Genomic DNA, 25,462 nt, shown 5'->3' on the forward strand with positions numbered 1-25,462 from the left:
GGAATTAATAAATAAAATTCAGTAGAAATTTCAAAATAATTAATAAATAAATCATGATGGGGTTTGTTTGTATATATGTTAATTAATCACATATCTAATGAGCAGTTGGAGATTAGTTTTATAATTAATTAATTTATATAATACATCCAAGAAAAATAAATAATTGGAAAATAAATAAATATTAAAAAGCCATTTTAGAAAAAATTGTTTAGTCATTAAAAGACAGCTCTATTTCAACGACTAATTGGACTATATATACACTTGTTTTCATGCATTACTACAACACATCACAAACCAAATCCACTTCTCTTAATTTAAGAAGTGGTGAAGTCCGGCAGACACATTGGGCGGAGGAGCTGAACTTTCTGGCGACAATGGCGTCTTCCCGGGGCAGCCCAACCAATTGGGCTCGTCGTTGGCCACAATTAGCCGTAGCATTGGCTGTGGTTTTTGTTTCGAGCAGTGTGAGTTTAGTTTCGGGTGATGCTTATCCTTATTCTTCTCCACCTCCTCCACCTTATTTGTATAAATCTCCGCCTCCTCCTTCTGCTTCTCCTCCACCTCCTTACGTGTATAAATCACCTCCTCCACCGTCTCCGTCTCCACCACCACCTCATTATGAGTATAAGTCACCACCACCGCCTTCCCCGTCACCTCCACCACCGTATGAGTATAAGTCACCGCCGCCACCTTCCCCGTCACCTCCACCACCGTACGAGTACAAGTCACCGCCACCACCTTCCTCGTCACCACCACCACCGTACGAGTACAAATCACCTCCACCACCTTCCCCGTCACCTCCACCACCGTATGAGTACAAGTCACCGCCGCCACCTTCCCCGTCACCACCACCACCATATGAATACAAATCTCCTCCACCTCCTTCTCCATCACCACCACCACCATATGAGTATAAATCTCCTCCACCTCCTTCTCCATCACCACCTCCTCCTTACCATTACAAGTCTCCTCCACCGCCGGAGCATTCTCCTCCTCCACCTTACCATTACAAGTCACCTCCACCACCTGAAAACTCTCCTCCTCCCCCTTACTACTATAAGTCACCACCACCACCAGAACATTCTCCTCCTCCACCATACTATTACAAGTCACCACCACCACCGGAGAAGTCTCCTCCTCCACCATACTATTACAAATCACCACCACCACCAAAGCATTCTCCTCCACCACCATACTACTATAAATCACCACCACCACCAGTGCATTCTCCTCCACCACCCTACTATTATAAGTCACCACCACCCCCCGAGAAATCTCCTCCTCCACCCTACTACTATAAGTCACCACCACCACCAAAGCATTCTCCTCCACCACCCTACTACTATAAGTCACCACCACCACCAGTGCATTCTCCTCCACCACCTTACTATTACAAGTCACCACCACCACCCGAGAAGTCTCCTCCTCCACCGTACTACTATAAGTCACCACCACCACCAAAGCATTCTCCTCCACCACCATACTACTATAAGTCACCACCACCACCAGTGCATTTTCCTCCACCACCCTACTATTATAAATCACCACCACCACCCAAAAAGTCTCCACCACCACCATATTATTACAAGTCACCACCGCCACCAGAGCATTCTCCTCCACCACCATACTACTACAAATCTCCACCACCACCTAAAAAATCACCAACACCGGCTCCATACTATTACAAGTCTCCACCACCACCAGTTCATTCACCACCACCACCATACTACTACAAATCTCCACCACCACCCGAAAAATCACCAACACCAGCTCCATACTACTACAAGTCTCCACCACCACCAGTTCACTCACCACCACCTCCATACTACTACAAATCTCCGCCACCACCATCACCGTCTCCTCCTCCTCCTTACTACTATAAGTCTCCTCCTCCTCCTTCGCCATCTCCTCCCCCGCCATACTACTACAAATCACCACCACCACCCGCAAAATCCCCTCCAGCTCCCTACTATTACAAATCTCCTCCACCACCTAAGGCTTATCCTCCTCCACACTACACTTCCCCACCACCACCTTATCCCCATCACCATGATTTTGTAGTGAAGGTGGTAGGAAAAGTTTACTGCTATAAATGCTATGATATGAAATATCCCGAGAAGTCACACAGCAAGAAGCATCTTAAAGGTAATTTTTCTTTTCACTCTAACAAATTTACATATATATAATTATTTATTCTTAAAAGACCTTCATTAGGTAAATTTAATATTTAATTTATTGAATTAAAAAATGATTGACAGCTTGATTTTAGCATCTACATGTTTTCTTGTTGAATTTGGACTATTATACAAAACATATAGTAAATTATAATATTTTCATAAAATAAAGCATGTTTTTTGGATATTCCATGCAGTGTTTTTTTTTATGCATGGCGGCTAGGATGTCTTTTTTGTTATATGCATGTGCTTAATTAAAATAGTAAATATTAAAGTTGTTTATATTATTTCTTTCTAATTTTTAACTTTATTTTTTTGGGAAAACTATATTATATTAATGATGTAATATATAATTAATTATGTCTACGTAGTCAAATAATCTGCAAAATTTTATTGTCCTGTAATTTGGGAAACCATTGAATTATGAATTAATTAATATAAAAATATGCTTAATACATCTTTAGTCCGTATAGTTGTCTAAAAACGTTAATTACTCATGTATTTTGAAAAAGTTCTATTATAATTCACCTTTTGAAAGGTATCTATTAGCTTTTAAAGTTTCTTAAAGTGATCTATTGATTCATGAACTTGTTTAAAGTGTACACATTTCAAATTTTTTAAAATATCTCCTTACTCCGTCACATAGCTTTAAAGGGATTAATATATCACTTTAAACAAATTTCAGAAATAAATTGAACATTTTAAAAACATAAGGGAGCAATTGATTTTTTAACAAGTATATGGGCTAAGAATGTGTTAAGCCATAAAAATAATTTTTATGTTTTATATATATATAAACATCATGGCTTAGTGGTCCAGGAAACATTTCAAAAGTTTCTCATAAAAAATAATTTAAAAAATACATTATTAGTGTACATAACAAATATTTTCATTTTGTTAACACAGACAGCAAGACAAAATTAGTTATTGTAGTTTTTAAATACCAAATTATTATTTTAGTAGACTTTTTTTTTTTTAATAAAAAGACTAATCCAAAAGTTTGTTGTAATTGATAGGTGCTGTTGTGGAAGTGACATGTAAGGAAGGTGAAAAGAAAATCAAGGCTTACGGTAAAACTAAGAGTAACGGTAAATACAGTATTACCGTTGAAGGGTTTGAATATCGTAAATATGGAGGTAAAGCATGCAAGGCTAAGCTTCATATGGCACCTAAAAACTCATCATGCAGTATCCCAACTGATCTTCACTCGGGCAAGAAGGGTCTTGTTCTTCATGTTAAATCCAAGACTAAGTATGAAGTTGTACTTCAAGCTAAGTCGTTTGCTTATGGTTCTAAGACCGGTTATAAGGAGTGTGAGAAACCTAAACCAAAGCCGACACCTACTCCTTACTATTATAAGTCACCACCTCCTCCAGCGTACTCTCCTCCACCTACTTACTATTACAAATCTCCTCCACCACCAGTGAAGTCACCAGCACCGACTCCGTACTATTACAAGTCCCCACCACCTCCATCTCCTTCTCCTCCACCCCCTTACTACTATAAGTCTCCTCCACCACCAGTGAAGTCACCAGCACCGACTCCGTACTACTACAAGTCTCCACCACCTCCATCTCCCTCTCCTCCACCTCCTTATTACTACAAATCTCCTCCACCACCAGTAAAGTCACCAGCACCGACTCCGTACTATTATAAGTCTCCACCGCCACCTTCACCGTCACCACCACCACCTTACTATTACAAGTCTCCACCACCACCATCTCCCTCTCCTCCACCTCCTTACTACTACAAATCTCCTCCACCACCAGTGAAATCACCAGCACCGACTCCATACTATTACAAGTCTCCACCACCACCATCGCCCTCTCCTCCACCTCCTTACTATTACAAATCTCCTCCACCACCAGTGAAATCACCAGCACCGACTCCATACTATTACAAGTCTCCACCACCACCATCACCATCCCCTCCTCCTCCATACTACTACAAGTCTCCACCTCCTCCATTGCCGTCACCTCCTCCCCCTTACTACTATCACTCACCTCCACCACCAGTAAAATCACCACCTCCTCCATATTACTACAAGTCACCACCTCCTCCATCGCCATCGCCTCCTCCTCCTTACTACTATCACTCACCTCCACCACCAGTGAAATCACCTCCTCCACCATACCACTACCAATCACCTCCTCCACCAGTGAAATCACCTCCTCCACCATACCACTATCAATCACCTCCTCCACCAGTGAAATCACCCCCTCCTCCATACTACTACCAATCACCTCCCCCACCAGTGAAATCACCTCCTCCTCCATACTACTACAAGTCTCCTCCTCCACCTTCACCATCACCTCCTCCACCTTACTATTATCACTCACCTCCCCCACCAGTGAAATCACCTCCACCACCATACCACTACAATTCCCCACCTCCCCCTTCACCATCTCCTCCTCCCCCATATTATTACCACTCACCTCCTCCACCTGTAAAATCTCCTCCACCACCATACCACTACCAATCACCTCCACCACCAGTGAAATCTCCTCCACCACCATACCACTACCAGTCACCTCCTCCACCTGTAAAATCTCCTCCTCCACCATACCATTACCAATCACCTCCACCACCAGTGAAATCCCCTCCTCCACCATATCACTACCAATCACCTCCCCCACCAGTGAAATCTCCTCCACCACCATACCACTACCAGTCACCTCCACCACCAGTGAAATCTCCTCCACCACCATACCACTACCAATCACCTCCTCCACCAGTCAAATCTCCACCTCCACCATACCATTACAGCTCCCCACCTCCTCCTTCACCATCACCACCTCCCCCATACTACTATCACTCACCTCCCCCACCTGTAAAATCACCTCCTCCTCCCGCCTACATTTACGGTTCTCCACCACCCCCAACTCATTACTAAGCTCAAAAGGCTCGGTTACATTTCATCACGAATCAAGTAAGTAAAAGATCTCAAACACTTCAAATATCACCATATTAGTTGTATATAATCGATCTCATGATATTTTGTGATTCTCTTAATTACAGATTGTAGTTTTAGCAAAGGAATAAAGGAAGTCTCCAAGAGTGAAAATAGTGGAATTCAAGCTTCTAGTCCAAGTGCATTCAAATTGAATAATAAGGATCTGAAATTTGCATCAACAAGCTATAATTTTATCAATTCAGACCAGGTTGTGTCCATTGGAGAAGTTGCAATTTTGCACTTCATCTTCTTCATATTATGTTCAAGTGGAAAATGGGTAAAAAATTAAGGGAAATTAGAAAGTGAAGCAGGCTTGGATATATAGAAGACATGGCTGCAGTTTTCAGTTTGCTTTTTTTTTTTTTTTTTTTTGAATTAATTCATCTAATTTATTACTGTAATTATTTATAATTGTGAGCAATTGTCATTTTCTTTGACTTCTTTGTGCTTTGTACACTGAGATGGTTAGCAATAAGAAAAAAAGCCATTTTTCTCTCAATTTTTATTCTCTATTATTATTATTATTAGATAAAATGGTTATAAGTAAGTGGAGGACAGCTTTTTGTTTATTTCTGAAATTCTTTATGCACATTCTCTAAAAAAGGAATATTTCCAACAAGAAAAAAGACGAAACTTTCCCTATATGAGATTTTAATGCGTCCTTATTGTTAAGTTAATTCAGAGATCATCTTAAGATTTTCTTTCTTTTTTATTATTATTATGAAAAGCCATATTAATAATGTCATAAATCATAATAAAAATTATTTTTTTAGCTTTACGAACAAGTTTCCGAGTCAAATGGTTTTTTGAGATGGTATTAGAGTTTCTTACATGATTTGTTCCAAATTTCAAATCTTGACAATTAGATACAGATCCAAAATTTACTAACAGATGATGTTACGGGATTCTCTGTTGATATTGACAGTGACTGATAATTTTCTTCTTAGTTAGAATAATTGTTGTCAATTATTTATCTATTTAAAGTGAAGTATAGTCCAATTAAAACAGATAAGCATGAAGAAATCAAAGATGTAATTAATTAATTACAGTAAGAATTTAAAGGAAGAGTCAAAAAATTGGAAAAAGATGAATGCATGAATAGTAAAGAAATGGAGAAATATAGTGAAATATGGTGATATCATATGGTTCCAATTCTAAGAAGCAGGTGAAGTCACAGCTGGAAAGTCACTATCATTATCATCAACTAATTCTACCAAATTATTACCCTTTTTTTTATTATATTATAGCAGCCAAGTCAAAAGAAGAAAGTGCTATGTAATGGTCCCGTTTTCATATTTTTATTCTTTTTTAAAAACAAATTATAAGTTCTTCCCTTTTTTTTTCTAACTTTTTAAGGATATTTTCTTGTCCTTTTTAATTGATTTTCACCATCATTGCTTGTGGGAGTAGATCACATCGAGGGTTAGATATGTTTGGATAATATTTCAATAATGTCACAAAAAAAGTTGGAGCAAAGTATGTATAAAAAAACATTTAGTTTATGTGACTTAAACTTATAAATATTATTGTGATTGTTACAGTTTAATTTGTCAGTCAAAAAAATATTTGTAGTTTACCAATTTGCAAACTCATTTCCATACCCATTTCCATGATTTAAAAACTTACAAACATAAGTTTGTAGTTTTTACAGTTCGTCTGAATCAATTTTTATATCAAAAAAAAAACTTCTAATGAGTTAATTTGTAAAGCTAGTTTTTTTAATTGATTTAATATCCCTTTTAAAATACAAAATGTGTTTACAAAAAGATCAAACCACAGGTTTTATACTTTACCCTTTATTTTATCTTAATAAAAATAACATATTTAATATTGTACGGATAAAGTTACACTGTACATTTTCAGATCACGTTCTCACTAAAATTGCTAGCGCGGGGCGGAGAGCATACTCAAGTCACTCATCCCACATAACCATCACATATTCACTATACAATTTGTTTCATCCCTCTCTTCCCTCTCTAATAGAACATATAATTTTAATACTTGATATTAGCTTTTAAGGCTAAATGGAATGTTTGCCTGAAATGGATGAATTGAATAAGCGACCAATCAGCAATTCCGATGGATGTGTTGCCAAAAAAAATGTTCAATATAACTTGGCTAATACGATACCAAGAACATAAAAAATGCGTTATTTTATTAAAGATAAAATGAACTTTTATAATCTTATTCAAACATCATCCGAACATATGTGATTGTCAATATAATTTATCTCTGTGATCATTTTCTTGGAAACTAACTATTATTTGTATAAAAGGTGTTATACATAACATATGAAATAGTAATACTACTAATTTCTCCACGAAACAATGTTTGTAAAAAATATAGAAAATGGAAATGTGGGGAAAACATATACTGAAAATTGAGCTTCCAATTCTTTTAAATTACAGAAAATTGAGCCGAATCCAGTTTCCAAAAGTGAGATGCATTAAAATCAAAGCTTTCGTGCAACATAGGTTTGACAAATGCATATGCAGCGGTTACCGAATGCATGCAAAAAGAGGGAGTAGAAATTTTCCATTAAAACCTTAACTAACATTCCCAAGAAAACTTCTTTGCAAAGACATGTCCTAAAAAAGTTTATGTGATGTATAAACAGAAGTTGTATATAATCTAATCCTCTTGGAGGAAACAATAAGTAAGCATATAACAAACCTCAATCTAACAAGCAAACCACGCTGCCATACCATAAAAGTAGCCTTCCACGTCTCCTCGCAGCCAAAACAATGTTCAATTTCCCAGGTCTCTGTATAGCACCTACCATTATCAACTGGCAGATGATATCGACAAGCAATGTAAAACTGCGAAGGAATAATTACATAATTCCTCTACAAGTCCGCGAAAAAGTTGCTTGCACTGCTATTACTTGGTCCATTTTTTTTCTTGCTCCCTGTGCATCATTTAGTAAAATTGAAACTCAATGAAGCAGAAAACCGAACTATTTCAATAGGCAAATAATATTTGTTAGAGAACCATGTGGCATGCATTATAGCTAAACATGACAGATTCGTTAAAGAGGACCTAGGGGTGAAATCTGCAACAGCCAGACACAAAAACTAACAGTTGCATTTAATAAGGGTGGCAATTTCGGGTTATCATGTCAAGCTCGTTGTATGTTATCTATATGTTCTGTATGATTACATATGATATAAATGCAAGAAAAATTATAATTGCGTCGTGTCAGTAGGGTAATTAATCTCTGTAAATCTAGTTATCGTGTCAGAAATTGCCACCCTTAATGATTTATGATCATAAGATAATCAACCTCTCAAACAAGGGAAGAAGCAATTTCAACCTACTCAATAGATCCTAATTTCTATGGCCTTAGCTAAGATGCTTTCTCCAACAAAACGGCAGAATAGAATTCACTTCTCGGAGTTAGATGCCACTCCTATTGCTAATTCGAATATTAAATCGATAGTTGAAGAGATATATTTGTCCTAATTCAAGCAGATAATTTACTAGGAAAGTAAGGTTCTTACATTTAAGCAATTAATCGACCAAGGAATAGAATACAATCGCCCTTAACTAATTATCGTAGTTTCTACCATTCATCTTTGCTTTAAAGCACTCAAAAGATATTTTTCAGGAGGTTATATGGTTCAACTAATCCTTACCAATTAAATTTATATATAACAATTGTCCAATCAAATGGATTATAGTTCTAATTTTATGTTTGAAGCAAGTAAAATCTGACTACATCAGTATGCAATATTTAAGATAAAGATCAAAGACATTATTTAAGGAAGTTTTTTGTGGAAATATAAGGGTAAATAAACTCGCCTTTTTTAGACTTTGGCGGATTAGCATCAACATCCATCTCATCGCTATCATTCTCAGATTCAACATTCTGATCATTTTCAGTATTTTCGGGATCTTGCAATAACTCATCTAAATCCCAAAGCTGAATGAATAAAACATAAGGTCTGATTAGGATACTCAAGGGAAAAGGCAACTTGAAGAGATGTTTGTAGAAGCATTGTTATTCCTTATCACAAGGGGAGGGGAGAGAGAGGTTCTCACGTACCTTCAGCATTTGGTCATGCGATATACTTCCAAGGAACTTCCTGTCGTGCGAAAAAGCTACAGAAGGAAAAAGAACATCTCAAACAGGCTTATTTAAAAGTATGCATTCAGCTTAAGAAGAAAAAAGTTACATGATAAAAAACTTAAGAACAGTGGTTCAACGTGAAAATAGCTTGGGCAGCTGATCATACATCAATACACATCAGATCATCACACACATTACTAAACAGAGTGAGAGTATAAATTCAGTATATCTCAAAAATCAGGATCTAATTCAAATTCATTAATTATATTGCAGGCAAATACAGATGAAATAAAAATTTCTTGAAAGGAAAGAAGTACCAAGGCCCTCAACAGGATACTCTGAATGTTCTGCAAGCGGTTGAATGATTCTGTTCGGTAATATGCCTACCAGACTGAAACATATTCAAAAAAAATCAACAAAAAGTGACCTAAATTGAATGAAGAAAATGCCCATATATTCTGTAGACTCTCACCTGATGAGACCATTCTCAGATGCAGTTATTATTCGTTCTTCATCAAGCTAAAACAAAAAAATTTACATATTTCCATTAAAGAAATCCTGACAATTTAAATTAAGAAAGCTAAAATCCATACAAATTTTACCTAATTACCTTCAACAAAGCATTAACAGGGTTAGGAGATAGACCAACAAACCGATCACTGGAAATGAAAAGAATATTCAGGACATTTTCAAAAAGCAAAAAGAAATAATAATAATAATATCAGCATGCACATTCACCGATGGACATATATATTTGAGGAAGAATAAACTATAGAGAAAATAATATACCTGCAATCCTTGAAAAATCCCCATGAATACAATAACAATATTCCATTCTGTGATCCGCAAATGACCTTCCTACCATTCTGGACACAAAATTTAACAGGTTAGAATACAAGTGCCACAACTACATTAGAGAAAAATATTAGTTGACTGTTTAAAACTTTAAAAATGAATTTCATCAACTAAAGCCCCTCACTATACTGAAACAGAAATAAGCTGTCGAAGGGTAAAACAAGTAGCACAAGAAACATAAAAAGCATTAAACTTAAGCATCATTTCTCACATCAAAAAGAAAATTACTATTTTAGAATGAGTACGTATTAATCTTTTAGTACACTGTTTCTATTCTCACTCGCCTTTCATAAGTTTTGTACATTAGATTAAAAAAAGTTGCAAGAATTTCCAAATGTGGTCCGAGAGCAACAATACCTTCATAATAACTACTGAGGATAACTCTTCTTCAGAAAATTCAGACTGAGTCTGGATCTGTCATAAGAATTGAGCAAATTAATTACATTGCAGTTCTCCATCACTCTTGCGCTACTATATACTATTTGATAACAAAAAGCACCTTACTTTATTACTTCTAAGATTGCAAACTGAAAGAGTCCCATCTCCACTAAAAATGAAAGAAAAAACAACTTAAGCATTCCACTTCAAATTGCAAGACGGAGAAAACAAAAGAATTGTATAAGAGAAAATTGCAAGTTCTGATTAGATGCTTCTAAAAACCCATGACTACACCACATGAGGATTATCAAAACAGTCTGTGGTCTTATTTCGGTAGTAACCCCTCAAAGAATTCGTACAACCAAAGAAGATACAAACTTATTGCAGCATAAGATACCTTGTTGCCAGGAGCTTCATAGAATCAGGTGCCACAGTCATATCCGAAACGAATTCATCATGGGGTTTAAATGAATTGCAACAAGATCGTTGCCTTGTATCCCACACCTAACAAATAAGGAGGGAAAATAGTATCAGGGAATTGAGAAGGCTCCCTGGTTGCAAAAGCTTAAATTTTCAAATTCAGAAGAATATGAGAAAAAATAAAAAGTAGTGACCTTAATACATCCTTGATCGTCACCAGTTGCAATGGTGGACTCCTTGATATTGACCATACTATAAATGGCATCCCTGCATTGTATAATACATTAACATACATAAACAGAGCAAAAAAGTAAGATTAAGATTTGAGAGAATAAGCTGTAAGATGTGATAAACAAGGACATACTCATGAGCATTTTCAACTCGAGCAATTGGGGATCCAGTTTCTACGTCTACTGCTAGAATTGAGCGATCACTAGAAGCAGTCAACATTGCTGAACCAAAATGCACAAGCTTAGAAAAGGCGAAACAAACAGTAGTTTGAACTTTTACACCATAGAACAAATTGAAAAAAATTCAATAAAGAGAATTACCCTGTCCACCATTGATGAAACGAACAGCTCTACATGAATCGGAATGTGCTTTAACTTCGAACAACCTGCCAAAAAGAATTCCAATTACGCATAATTAAATTAGAAAAACAGGAAAACAACGGAAAGAAAAAACATATGATTTAGCTGAATTAAATGCCTACCTTTGTGGTGAAGCAGAAGCACCATAACGATAGCTGAAAGAAGGAGAAGAAAACAAAATCTGATTCTTCTTTCATTTTCACATAAGTTAAAGAAAAAATAGGGAAAATACTGAAAGAAAGAAAAAAAAAAAAAGGCACACTTACAGCTGAAGGTCGCCGGTGATGAGAGCGGCAGCCACCATCTGATCATGGGGATGGAAATCCAAGCCAAACGCATGTTTTCCTAAATCTATCTCCATAATGCAAAATTGCAGATATGAATTGATAGAATTGTTGATTGAACTATATGTGCAATGCAAAATCCTTCAAACAAAACCCTCCCAAAACCCTAATTATGAAATGCAATACGAATATGAGGGTTTAGGGCTGCCTAATTCGTTTGGGCTTTCACTCATTATGGGCTTCGTTACATGACCCTTTTAATATAGGAAATTATGTAGAAAATCACGTTTACTATTTTATTTTGTCCTTTATCATCACATAATATTTTTAATTTAAAATATCAATAACTCATTAAAGTTACTCTCTTCGAGAGCCCATAACATAATTTCATAACTAGTGTATTGTATGGGATTTCAACTAATTTATTATAAAAGGACAGTTATAGAATAATCATAAATAGATTTAATATTTACAAGTCTATTATGCTAGTGAAAAAAAATTCTAATAATATCAAATAAACAGTTTTTTTATATGACTACACACATCTATCTATACTATATATAATTACGGAAGCAGAGAGAAATGAGAAGAAATGTTTTAGAGGTCTTTTTGATGAGTTGTCAACGTAGTAAAAAATCAGATTAAAAATATTTAATTAATTAAAAATAACAAATTTATATTTATAATATATTAAATAATTACTAGCCTATTAATTAAAATAATAAAAGAAAGCAGTAGTTACAGAAAGATGAAAAAACACAAAGCAAAGAAAATCCAAAAGTCACAAATAAACTTTTATATAAAGCATGATAGATAGTATTCCACCATTATATTCATTGATCACGATAGATAGTATTATATTTCTGAAGGTAAATATTCGATTTTTTTATATGTTATAGTTATTTCGTTCTCAATTATATTGTTGTTTTATTTTTATTAAACAATAGTTGTTATAGTTTCATCTTTCAGATTCATTTCTGTTGTTACCCAGGTTCTATACCTCTCGCTATCTTATCCATGTTTTCTTTTTTATTTGTCTTTTTTTCTAAACTGATAACTTCAATTGAAGAAATCCGACAAAAATAGAAGATGTATGAACAACTAAAACCGGAAAACACAAAAGTGTCAAAAATTACAAGAAATTATTATGTTTCTCAAGGTAATTATTCGATTTTTTTCATATGTTGTAGTTATTTTTGTTCTCAATTGTGTTGTTGTTTTCTTTTTACTAAACAATAGTTGTTATAGTTTCATTTTTCAGAGATGAAATTCCATTTCTGTCGTTACCCAGGTTCCATACCTCTCGCTACCTTATCCATGTTTTCTTTTTTATTTGTCTTTTTTTTTCAAAATGACTAAAATAAAGATTTTGTAAATTTGTATTCTTTTTTAGTATATGTTGCTAGGTGTTATCGTTTCGATTGCTAACTCTTAACTAAAATTTAGATTTTCGGCTTTATATGAACTCAATTTTTGGCTTTCTCAATTGTGCTGTTGTTTTATTTTTATTAAACAATTGTTGTTATAGTTTCATCTTTCAGAGATGAAATTCCATTTCTGTCGTTATCCAGATTGCATACCTCTCGCTACCTTATCCATGTTTTCTTTTTTATTTATTTATTTTTCAAAATGACTAAAATAAAGATTTTGTATATTTGCATTCTTTTTTAGTATATGTTCCTAGGTGTTATCGTTTTGATTGTTAACTCTAACTAAAATTTAGATTTTCGGCTTTTTATGAACTCAATTTTTAGTTTTAATTGAAGTTAGATTAATTTTTCTAATTCGAAACATGTTGAAATCCACTCATTTTTTTAGTTTGAGTTTAGCTAATTGATATGGATTGTATTTTTTATTTTTATGCATTTTGGTACAAATAGATATAAAGTTTCACACGATAGTTGTTCATTGAAGTTTGAGACATATTAAATAAAATATTAAAGAGATATTGGAATATTATACTTACAATGAAGTTTATTTCAATATAAATTATGTTATATTATTATTATTATTATTATTATCAAGAAGTTATTTTTTTCCAATTTTCTAAACAAGGAGATTGTAAGCATCTAATACGCTTGATAAGATGTTTATTCTTGAAAAATGTGGATTATGCTAGATATGAATTCAAAATCAAGGTAAATAAAAATAAATTTTGATGCTCAAAATCCTAAAAATGTACATTAATCATGGATATTGAGATAATTGCTTTTACAACATTGGCTTATATAATTTTTAACTATTATATTATGGTTCGTACAAAATTGTTAGTATTTTAAGAGTTTTTAACAGATGAAAATGAAAACTTTTCAAAAAAAAAAAACAAATAAAAATGAAATATGATCATAGGACAAATTATTGAAAAATATGAATTAAGAAAATATTATTATTTGAATCTCTTCAAATTCTCAAATGTTGAGCATAATGATTCTAATTAATATAATTAATTTTACATATTAATTATAAAACTTTTTTTTTTGTACTGAGTGGTTACAATTGCGATTTAATTCTATTTAACTAAAATTAATTTATGGACTTAAAACTTCATTAAGAAAAAATAAAATGTTTAATTAATGGATAAAAAATATTTTCACTCTCCTCTTTATACGCTTATGTCTCGACATTCTCTCTTATTTTCAAAAAAAAAACCCGAGAAGAAGATGGTTCTCTCCTAATTATCTTTTTCGTTCCTTCATTTTTTTTCAATTCTTTTGTTTGTTTTTCTTACTTACAAAATTCAAGAATATATAATTATTAGAAAATATTAATGAAGTCAAATAAGTGATATCTGCGAGTATGGCTGATATTCTATATAGTGAAAGAATGAAGAACAAATTGATCGAATGTCTTGATGAGATATTACGAGATGAAAATATGAGAAATCATCATCTTAAACTAATTCAATTAGATATATTGGGTTATTGTAGCAGAATGAATAATTGAATTCGAATACTTGGTGATCATGAAATTCCATCAACCAAAATAATTATCACCAAGATGAATTTGTGACTAATTCGTACAAATTTTATTTTTTTATATATAACATATTGAATTAATAAAGTTTCTTCATATGCAACATTAGAAAAGTATCGATTGTAATAGTTTATAGAATAATATATTGATGTTGCTTCCATTTTAACATAGATTGTAATTTTTTTGTATCGTAGATATAATATTTAATTTTAATTGTAGTTTAATTCAATTTTTGTTTGACCTATATTGTAATTCTTTTGTATCGTAAATATAATATTTAATTTTAATTATAGTTTAATTCAATTTTTGGTTTTTTTATTATATTCTAATCTATTTCTTAATTAATCTGCTATTTTATTATTATTGTTTCACAGAATATTTGGAATATGAAAATGTATTAAAATTCCTAAAACGTACAAATCATTGAATTTTGTAAAAATAAATAAATCATTCATCTTTAGTTAAAATTCTATAAAAAAAAGTAGTCAATTAATTTAATTTGAATTATCATTAAAAAATATATATTAATTTCAAATATAGATAATATAAAATTTTTTCATAACATGATATAAAATTATTTAAAAGTAAATATGTCAATTTATTTATTTATCTAAATTATATAAAAGTTTCATACCCCGTGCATCGCACGGGTTTTCGACTAGTCTCTATAAAAAAGTTGAAATAACTATTTGATAAAATAATAATTAAAAATATGAATTTTTGATATTTTAAATTAAAAATATCACATATGATAAAAAAAAAGCATAAATAAAAGATGGTTAATTATGGTTAAAAAAAAAGATGGTTAATTATAAAATAAAATGGAAACACAATCTTCTTTGTAATTTTCTTTGTTATAAATGTGTCACAAAATTCCATAACCAACACTATATAAAAAAAAAAAAAAACCCTCAGTTTGCCAAAGAAACCACACACCCTTCATATTAAGGAAAATTAATACTTAATTTATTTTAGATAATTATAACAAATTTTTAGTAAAAAAAACTGCTCTAACGCAATCATTATATATACTTATAAAAGTGAAGTATGGTGAACAGTGTCATTTTCAAAAAAATTCAATTTGTTTCTATCTTACCATTCCAATCACTTTCCAATTTTATCCTTAATTCGCTCAATTCATTTTGCTAGGAGAAAACGACGCCTTTTTTTTGCTTTTAAAAGTTTCATTTCCTTTCTTCAGTAACCCTTTTACATGCTCTCATATTTTTCTTTTTATATTTATATATATATTGTATATTATAAAAGTGAAGAGATTGTACAGTGCAATTGAAATTTTTTGCCAAAATTTTCCAATTTCACCCCTTATTCCTCCTGTACTTTTATCTGTACTTTTTTTATCTTTCAATCTGTTATGATTCTATCCTTCAATTTCCCGGTCCAAGAAGAAGTGATTCAGACATTTGTGTAATTAGCACACTCGCATCAAAACGACATCGTCTCTTGTGGGCAATTCAGACCTTTCTCACCCAATTGTTTAGGGTTACTCCTATCTTTCAATCACTTATTTCTTCCTCCATTTCCCCTACTAAGGTTGCTCCTCTTTCTAGCGATTTATTTTCCTCTCCCTTACCAATCTTTTTATTGCTTCGATTTCCTCTCTTTTTGCACTATCATCGATTTTGTATGGATTTGTGCTTCTGTGTGAATTTTCAGAGTGGACATCTTCTCTCTTTTATGGCTTCCGTTTCATATCATTTCTTGAAGAGGTTTGATTTTTCCATTCTTAATTTTTTTTGCTCCCACCTAAATCTGTGTTGGTTTTCAAATCGCGTCTACGATCTTCGTTTTCATGGGGTTTCTTTCCCTCTACAAATCCTCTACATACATCGTTTTATGCTCGACTTCTTCTTCGCCCAATTCAACGATGCTTATGGTTGAGGTTTGTTTCTTTACTATTTCTAAGTTGTGTATTTTATGTACTGATTTTAGTCATTGATTTGTGCTTCTGTTTGATTTTCTAGAGTGGGTATCTTCTCTATTTCATGGCTTCCCTTTTAGATTGATTTCTTCATGAGGTTTGATTTTTCCATTCTTAATTTTTTTTCACTCTCTCACCTAAATCTGCATTGTTTTTAAGATTGGTTTTAAGATCGCGTCTACGATCTTCGTTTTCGTGGGGTGTCTTTCCTTTTACAGATCCTCTACATATATGCTTATGGTTGATTTGTGTATTTTATGTATTGATTTGTGGATTTTATCTTTACCAATCTTTAGTATAGTTTTTCGATTTCACTTTGCATTCTGTTTTACTTTGGGTGTTGTGTGCTTGCTTCCCTTCCTTTCAGATTTTGACAAATTGACTCGAACTTTAAAGATTCAGTTTTGCGTAGTCGTTTTGTTCTTTCGCCAGTGAATGTTCTGTCGCGGTCCGCAGTACCCCGGACTTTCAACATAGTTTATCCAACCACTTTCATGGTTTCAAGGTTAGCGTTTTTTTTCAAATGGATATGTGAATTCAAAGTGCAATTGCTCATTGAAAAAAATCCATGATGCAAAACAAGAGTATGAGTAATAAAATCTAATTTTAATGAAAATATTGTTAATTATTCTGTGTTTTGGAGATTTTAACTTCAAGTAATTAAGCTAGCTGATTAATCTATGTCAAATATTCATTAGTGGCATGCACATTTTATTCTTTATCTTTAAACTCTTATATAATAAAAATAATTAAGAGAGATTAAACTTTTTATGGCTTCTTTTACAATGTTCAACCTTAAATTTTCTATTTGTATCTTGTTTTTATGCAAGAGACATAAGCTGATAAAATTCAACAAGGTGAACTTTTTTTTGGAAAATGACGTATCGATTTTTAGTAGATATGGATATACTTTTAGTAGATGTATATACTTTGTGTTTTGGAAAATGACGTATCAATTTTTCCACCATTAAAGACGAAGTTTTATATATTCGAGTTTCTTTGTACCATACATGTCACACCCGACCCTAGACGACCTTAATCGGCATCGGACGTGAAATAGAAAGATCGTAATCAATATATATTCTAAACTAATTCATATTCCTACTACATTAGTCATTCGAGGACCTCAACATATATTTACCAACTCCACTATATTACAATTGAAGTACCAAAGTTCTAACCATAATTCTAACAATAAGCAGCCAACTTCCAAATATCGCCTAATCGGTCGGTAACCTTCTCTATATCTTGTACTTTCTCACCTAAAAACATTAAAACATTTAAAAACGTGAGACAAAAATCTCAGTAAGAAACTATCAGCTATAAAAAAAACCAACTTTACTTAACATAGCTACATATATACATTTATAAAGGATTTAATCAAAACCTTATAAAATATACTCAAAACTGAAGTTCATATAACTTTATATATATAATGCATCTTATCAAAACAAATAAACGTTTCATCAAACCAATTCATAATCAAATAAATGTTTTATCAAAGCAACTTGTAATCAAATAAATGTTTTATCAAACCAACTCGTAATCAATCAAACGTAAAACCTTATATCAAAATCAATCATAACCGAAAACATAATCCAAATGAACTTAAAACATTGTATCCATCCTCGAGTTTCTCCCCTTAAGTATCAATCCATAACCACATATATAGTCGAGACGTCTCTTAACATTGCCTATCCCATATGGTCTTACCCAACACTTCGCTGTCATACCCAATAGGTCTTCAGACTGTTACACAGGCTATGTCCCTCACTGAACATAGTCTTCAAATATAAAACCACCGACGCGGATAACTCTCGATGGATATAAAATCATAAAATCATAACGTGCTCAAATTTCCTTTCACAATCAAATTCCAAACTATTCCATAACCATAAATCATTTGGCTTCAATTAGCCCTTTTGTAAAAGTAACTGTTGAAACACCTTTCCACAAGATTTTGATTTGACAAAATCATCCATGATTAAGAGACAATTAAATTTAAGTGCTTTATTTTAATTGTACTAATCCGTTTGTTCAATGTTGAGTATGAATATAAATAAAGATAAATATAAAAAGTAAGACAGGAAGAAGTCAGCATAAGATGGACAAAACAAGCTAAGTGGAATAAAGCTCAGCATAAGAAAACACAACAACAACTGTCTTACGAAGCTGAGCTGACTAAAAATATACTCAGCTCTGAAATTGGCAAAGACAATGATTTACGCAGTAGAAGCTGAGTGATCCTTCAGGACAGCATGAAAAAGTCGTTTGCTAAAAGACAATGATTACCGCCCCTCTGTACCAATAATTGAATCCTTGGAAATACGCAGAAGACACATTCCGAGATGTATGGGTCAATGGATTATTGGTAAAGGACAACTGGCACAAAAAGACAAGCCAGACGCAAGAAGACAAGCCTGACGTCTGAAGGAATGCAGAGGAAGGGAATGACCGGAACAGTCTGAAGCTGACCAGAATCTGTCCCCTAAAAGAGCCATTTTAACATTAACGGCTAAATCATTTCAAAATGATCCAACACAGATTTTCCCTATATAAGGACAATCAAACTTCTTGGATCATTGCCGATTTACAAAAAGAAAAGTACAAGAAGAGAAAAGATACAAAAGCACTTAGATACAAAAAGAGATCTTACACCCATCTTCTATTCCTTGTGTAAATGCTAGAGTGATTACTTGTAATCTTCTAAAGTGTTCTTTATTTGAAAAGGAACAAGTGTCTATCAATTGTAACATTGAGAGTGTTGAGCTGAGTGTTTGGTCGTATACATTCAGTGGTAGAGAAATCTAGGTGCTGGGTTGTAGCACTTAGTAGGAGTTGAATAGACGAATAGAGGAAGGTACTCTTGCATATTCAACTGCCTTGTAATCGGTTTGTGCTCTACCTTTAAAGAGCTCAGTATTGGATTCTAAAAGCCCGGAGGACTTTGGGGACTGGACGTAGGCGGAGAGGCCGAACCAGGATAAGTGATACTGAGTAATCTCTAAACTCTCTCTCAATATATATATATATATATATATATATATATTTGCATGTGTTGTGTGTGAAGTTTACTCAGTATACAAAATTGTTTAAAGTTGATTCTGAGTTATTTCAAGTGTTGAGTTAGAAACTGACCTCCAAGAGTGTCAATATCTAACTTATAAATAAAACAGCCTTAGTCAATATCTGGCCAAAGCTGTCTTGTAACATATCTGGGCAAGCTGACCAAAAGCTGAGTTGACAAACTCACCAAATAACTAAGTCAGCGTATTAATTAAACGAAAAAGTTATATTAGTTCCTAACCCCCCCTGGAACTAATCACACGGGACCAACAAGTGGTATCAGAGCCTAAGCTCACTACTCAAAGATATAACTATCTTGAGCGGATCCCCATAAATGGCTGAGAACAGCACTCGTTTCCTTCCAGGGAACCAAACAACACAGATACTCTCTGAGGGATTATCAATCACTAGACCTCCCCTATTCTTTGGATCTAATTATACATTCTGGAAGAATAGGATGAAAAACTTTATTCAAGCCACAAACATGAGTGCATGGCTTGCAATTGTTCAAGGTCCACATGTGCCATATAAAACTGTTAACAATGAGAAAATTGTTAAGAGCGAAGCTGAGTGGACTGAGGATGACCTCAGAAAATTACAAAATAATGCTTCGGCTATAAATATGCTTCACTGTGCGTTAGATGCTGCAGAATACAATAATATTTCAGGTTGCGAATCAGCACAGGAGATTTGGAAAAAGCTTGAAGTGACTTATGAAGGCACTAGTAAAGTTAAGGAGTCAAAAGTCAATCAGCATATGAGACTCTACGAGCTGTTCGAGATGAACGAGAACGAAGACATCTCTGAAATGAACTCAAGATTCACAAAAATTATAAATGAGCTTAAAAGGCTTGGAAAGAACTTCACTGAAGAAGAACAAGTGAAGAAGATCTTGAGAAGTTTACCTAAAAGTTGGCAAGCAAAGAAAACAGCTGTAGAAGAAGCTCAAGACTTGACTACTTACAAATATGATGAGCTGATCGGATCCCTGCTGACCCACGAGATCTCTATGAAAAATTTTGAGGCAAAAGAAAAATCTGAAGATAAGAAACAGAAATCTCTAGTGATGAAAGCTGATTCCACAGAAGCTGAGTCAACTGATGATGAGGAAATAGCTATGTTCACTAGAAAGATGAAGAAGCTATTCACAAAAAATGACAGGAACAACAAAAGGCCATATAAAAGAGGTGATAGGTATAAAGCTGAGCCAAGTGACAACAGATATAAGAAAGATAGCTCCAAGTCTGTCACTTGCTTCGAGTGTCACCAAACTGGGCATATCAAGTCAAGATGTCCTAATTTAAAGAAAGAAAAGAAAGGAAGCAAAAAGGCAATGGTGGCAACATGGAGTGATAGTGATGAGTCAACCTCATCAGAAGCTGAGCAAAATGAAACTGCCAATATATGTTTCATGGCAGATGATGGAGCTGACCAGTCTCAATCTGAGCAAGCTGACCTCTCTGATGAAACTAACCAGGAGGAACACAACAATGAGGTAACATCCCTGCTTTTGCTTAGAAACGAAATGGTAAATGCCTTGAGTGATTTATACACACTAACTAAAAAGTGTAACAAAAAAATCAAATCACTCAGCAGGCGGTGTGACGAGATTGAAGAGGTCAAGCTGAGTGACCTCAGATATCTCCTCCAAGACAATGCAGATTTACATAACAACATCCAAATAATGCATAAGTTTGTCACGGAGGTTCAATCTGAGTCAAAGAAACTTAGAAAGGACGTTACAACCCTACAGAGTCAAGTAAAAGGCTCAAATAAACATAAATCCCATGCTGAGTACTCAAGTACTAGTCAGCATAAACAGTTCACCCAGTGTGAATGTTGCGGGAAAAGAGGACATACAAAAGATGCGTGTTGGTTCAACAAGCGGATTGTCCAATGTGACTTCTGCGGAAGAAAAGGACATACCACTAAGGTATGTTGGCATGCTCAACATAACAATGCTGACCACACTCAGCATCACCCTCAAAGGGTAGTTTATTGTGACTTCTGTGGTAAAAATGGCCACACTATAAAAGTATGTCGTCACAAACTAAAATATGATTTTGCACATGTTTATACTAACAAGAAAGGACCCAAAAAGAATTGGGTACCTAAAGATGAATAGTTTAAAATGAAGGTCAGCTTGACATGCGTGGAGAAGTCAAAACTTTGGTACATAGACAGCGCATGCTCAAGACACATGACGGGTGATGAAACACAATTCATCACACTAGAGCTTAAACGAGGTGGAAGTGTAAGCTTCGGAGACAATAAGAAGGGTAAGATAGTCGGCTCAGGTACTATCGGAGGTAACCCAATTATTGAGTCTGTCTCCTTAGTCAAAGGTCTCAAATACAACCTACTGAGTGTAGCTCAGCTTTGCAAGAGCGGCAGAAAGGTTGTATTCGACGATACTAAGTGTCAACTACTCGAGGGGAAAACAAATGAATTGATTTTAACTGCGCCTCGTGTAGATAATGTATACATGATAAATTTAGAAAAACAATTTTCTAAAAACATATGCTTAGTGTCTAAAGAGGATAACTCCTGGCTATGGTATAGAAGACTTGGGCATGTCAGCATGGACCTTCTTGCCAAATTAGCTAGAAAGCAATTAGTTGAAGGATTACCCAAATTAAAATTTGAGAAAGATCAATTATGTAAAGCTTGTCAGCAAGGAAAACAAACCAAAAAGTCATTTCAAAGTAAAAATATTGTCTTAACCAAGAGACCATTAGAATTACTACACTTGGATCTTTTCGGACCTATCCAGCCACTCAGCTTGGGAGGTAAGAAATTTTCCTTGGTCATTGTAGATGATTTCTCTCGGTACATGATGCGCCTCACGGCGTTCGTACCGCGAGACTCACTAAGGGATAAGTGTACCCCGTCGTTATCAAGTAATAAATTTCTGGTTAAGTCCAGGTTATCGTCCACAAGATTTATTTCTGCAAGTATCGAGTTACTTGGTTTCAGGTGTTATCTAGGCTTAGGGGGTTTTGAGTTGGTTTTTCTAAGTTAATCTACTCCTAGGTTGAATTATACTATTCCTAGCTAAGTTATCTGATTCTAACTAAGTTATTCTACGCCTAATTAAGTTACTCTACCCCTAATTAAGTTAAACTACTCCTAAGTGATCTTTTACCAATGCAATTATCCGAAGGAACATGAAGGGATACGATGATAATGAAAATAGATTGTTTAAGCAATTGAATTAAAACCTAAGTCACTTGTGTCCGAGGCGATTAACCCGACCTATCCTCCTAAAGTCCCTAGTTCGTGATTCCCTTGTAAGGCCGAAACTAGCTCTAAGGCTCAACAATTTGGGCTTAATCTTCTATAGGATCGTCAATCCTATAGGCACTGACTAGGTCAGATTCAGCTCGCAATATGTGCCAACTTGATTTTGGGATTATCGAATGAGTTAAACCAATTAGACAAAGCGTAAGACAAAGATTAAAGCATTAAAACAATTGAATGAACAAGAACTATAATATATATCAAAGATGAAAGTATTGTCACGAAGTTACAATGAGCCTAGGATTCATAACATGTATCAGAGGCTAGACAAAATATAAAAGAAGAAAAATCCCTTTCAGGGAACCTGTCTACCAATGCAGGCATCTTCCTAGGACTTAAGGATGGAGCTTGAGCAATCCTCGGTGAACGGAGCTTCGGAGATGTCTTCAATGGAGGTTTGAAGGATATGGAGGAGGTGGAGAGGATTTCTCAAGATGAAAAGCTAAGAAAATTACAAAGATAAAAGATGCCTAATTTACATTGGAAAAATCCTATTTATAGACGCGGCTCGGCCCCTTTTCTTGACCTATTTCGTGTCCTTATGCAGGTAGGAAGTCGTGGGGTCCATCGTGGCGTCATGGGGGCGGAATTGGTCTTTTTGACCAATTCCCGCAGGCCTGCTCGCCGAGCAGGGCGAGCTGCTCGGCGAGCAGGCGCTGCTCGTCGCGAGCAGGCATTGCCTGCTCGGCGAGCAGCCCTCTATCGGCCTGCTCGGCGAGCAGGCACAGTCTGCTCGGCGAGCTGTCTTGCTCGATATGCCTCCGCGTGTTTACCGAACTCCAATCAACGTGTTCTTCGCCCGAATTTATCCATGCGCATGCACAAAACTCCAGATAACATTAGTCCAAAGGCTAAATTGACCCGCCAATCGCTTATTTGAGCAAACGCTTCGTTTGGTGCGACTTTTGACGGATCAATTAGCTTCAAAAGATAACGGAATTATTAGATGCATGCCAATTTGGCCGTATTTGCCTAAATTGATCACAAAATGAGCCTAAACAGTGAAAAGTAAATAAAACATTTCCAATTTCTAACTAACTCACACAAAAGCATTTAAATGCGAGAATTGCTCGCTTATTAACTAAATAACACTAAAACCCGTCCTAAAACCGTACCCAAAGATAGGGGTTTTTGACCCCTATCAAACCTCCTCGCACTTAAAACTTTACTTGTCCCCAAGTAAACTAAAAAAACTAAACCCGTAATCACAAACAAGCTAGAAGACCTCCTGGTTTGACTAGGTGTTTGACATAATTTCGAGCATCTGTAATCACATGCATTCGAAAATACAAAGTAGAGACACGATATCCAAAAGACGCATTTCAATTATCATAGGTCATATGTTTTAAGCAAAAGGACACATGTTCAATTAAACGAGCTTGAGGGGATCGCCAAGTAAAACACCTCACCATAGGTAGTTCACTCATTTCACACAATTTTGGTGGCTAAAGTGTTTACTCTCGGCTTATGTTCTTGCTTAGGATTACGTTGATTTTGCACGTTCATCCGAGTTCCTCTACTACGCTATATGACTCCGATGATATCAAAAACAGCCTCGAATTGGGGTTGTAATGTGGTTAGAGGGTTAAAGGTACAATAAGGGTTAATAGTTCTAGTGCTAGAAAAACAAAGTTCAAATGACTTTAGCAAATACGAAGTGACTGAGCTCTTTATTCATTCCTTATTCTCTTTTTAGGATGTTTTCTTGAGACGTTTGATTTTAAGAACTGGGGAATGAAGTTCTCCCCTTTTTGTTCGTCTCTTTTCTTTTTCTTTTCTTTTTTTTCTGTTTTTCTCTTTTCCCCCCTCTTTTTTTTTCTTTTTGGGATAGTGATGCTCATTCACTTCTTAGCCTTTTGGCTTGCTACTATGATGCCATAAACAAAGATAAAGCGCTAGAACGACAAAGGCTCGATGTGAGCTTTGCAAAAACTTTAGGTTAAGTAGCAAACCAAGTGATGGTTTGCAAAAAAAATAGGTTAGAACGAAAGAAAAATCTATAAACTACAAAAATATAGGCTCAAAGGGGCTTCCTAGAGTGGATGAAAAAGAGAAAATAAGGTAAAGAAAAGGGTTAATTCTAATGAGGCTGATTTCATCGTTTATCATCTCAAATCATTGCATGTAGGTTCAACACAGTATTAGGTGCAAAATCTGTAATCTTCCACAAGTCAAAGCATTCACACAAAAATGTCAAGAAAAAGAGCTTTTTGATGTTCGCTCTTAGGCTCAAATTCAACTCACAATTCTTTGGGTTTCAATTTTGTATTTACTGGTTCTCCCCAAACTCAAGTTTAACATCACATGCCTTCAATTCTTAAGTTATCTACCTAAGTAATGATTTTGACATTTCTTTAAAAGTAGGGTCTAAATGCAAACTTTAGCTCATGCTTTTACAGATACAAGGGATTGTGTCCTACACCTAAACTAGTTGTCATGCAATCTTAGATTCGGTTCTCAG

General features: G+C 34.5%; 2 protein-coding genes and 1 long non-coding RNA gene across 4 annotated transcripts in view; 2 read left to right on the forward strand and 1 right to left on the reverse strand.

Moving 5' to 3' along the window:
- The first annotated feature begins 281 nt into the window (after window positions 1-281).
- LOC136222190 (extensin-2-like) lies at window positions 282-5,626 on the forward strand. The gene is made up of 3 exons (XM_066009722.1): window positions 282-2,145; window positions 3,191-5,103; window positions 5,193-5,626. The coding sequence occupies exons 1-2, from the start codon at window positions 375-377 to the stop codon at window positions 5,065-5,067; spliced, it is 3,648 nt and encodes a 1,215-aa protein (XP_065865794.1). The 5' UTR covers window positions 282-374; the 3' UTR covers window positions 5,068-5,103; window positions 5,193-5,626.
- Window positions 5,627-7,637: 2,011 nt separating this feature from the next.
- LOC136224807 (WD repeat-containing protein 55) lies at window positions 7,638-11,896 on the reverse strand. The gene is made up of 15 exons (XM_066013228.1): window positions 11,706-11,896; window positions 11,562-11,594; window positions 11,401-11,465; window positions 11,214-11,301; window positions 11,044-11,116; window positions 10,827-10,933; window positions 10,556-10,598; window positions 10,409-10,465; window positions 9,986-10,062; window positions 9,807-9,855; window positions 9,669-9,715; window positions 9,514-9,587; window positions 9,173-9,228; window positions 8,929-9,049; window positions 7,638-8,035 (listed from the first exon to the last, which is right to left on the reverse strand). Exons 1-15 carry the CDS (start codon window positions 11,798-11,800, stop codon window positions 7,974-7,976), a joined length of 1,047 nt encoding a protein of 348 aa, XP_065869300.1. The 5' UTR covers window positions 11,801-11,896; the 3' UTR covers window positions 7,638-7,973.
- Window positions 11,897-16,234: 4,338 nt separating this feature from the next.
- LOC136221870 (uncharacterized) overlaps window positions 16,235-25,462 on the forward strand; it is a 28,417-nt gene continuing 19,189 nt past the window's right edge. Inside the window, exons 1-3 of one of the 2 annotated variants that reach the window (XR_010685352.1) lie at window positions 16,235-16,596; window positions 16,679-16,732; window positions 17,003-17,140. This is a non-coding gene — a long non-coding RNA (uncharacterized lncRNA). Of the gene's footprint in view, window positions 16,597-16,678; window positions 16,733-17,002; window positions 19,573-25,462 lie in introns of those variants that run through there. The other variant, XR_010685351.1, reaches the window with a different exon arrangement.

The sequence above is a fragment of the Euphorbia lathyris genome, chromosome 3 (assembly GCF_963576675.1).
Source record: "Euphorbia lathyris chromosome 3, ddEupLath1.1, whole genome shotgun sequence".
In the NCBI taxonomy this organism is placed as follows: domain Eukaryota; kingdom Viridiplantae; phylum Streptophyta; class Magnoliopsida; order Malpighiales; family Euphorbiaceae; genus Euphorbia; species Euphorbia lathyris.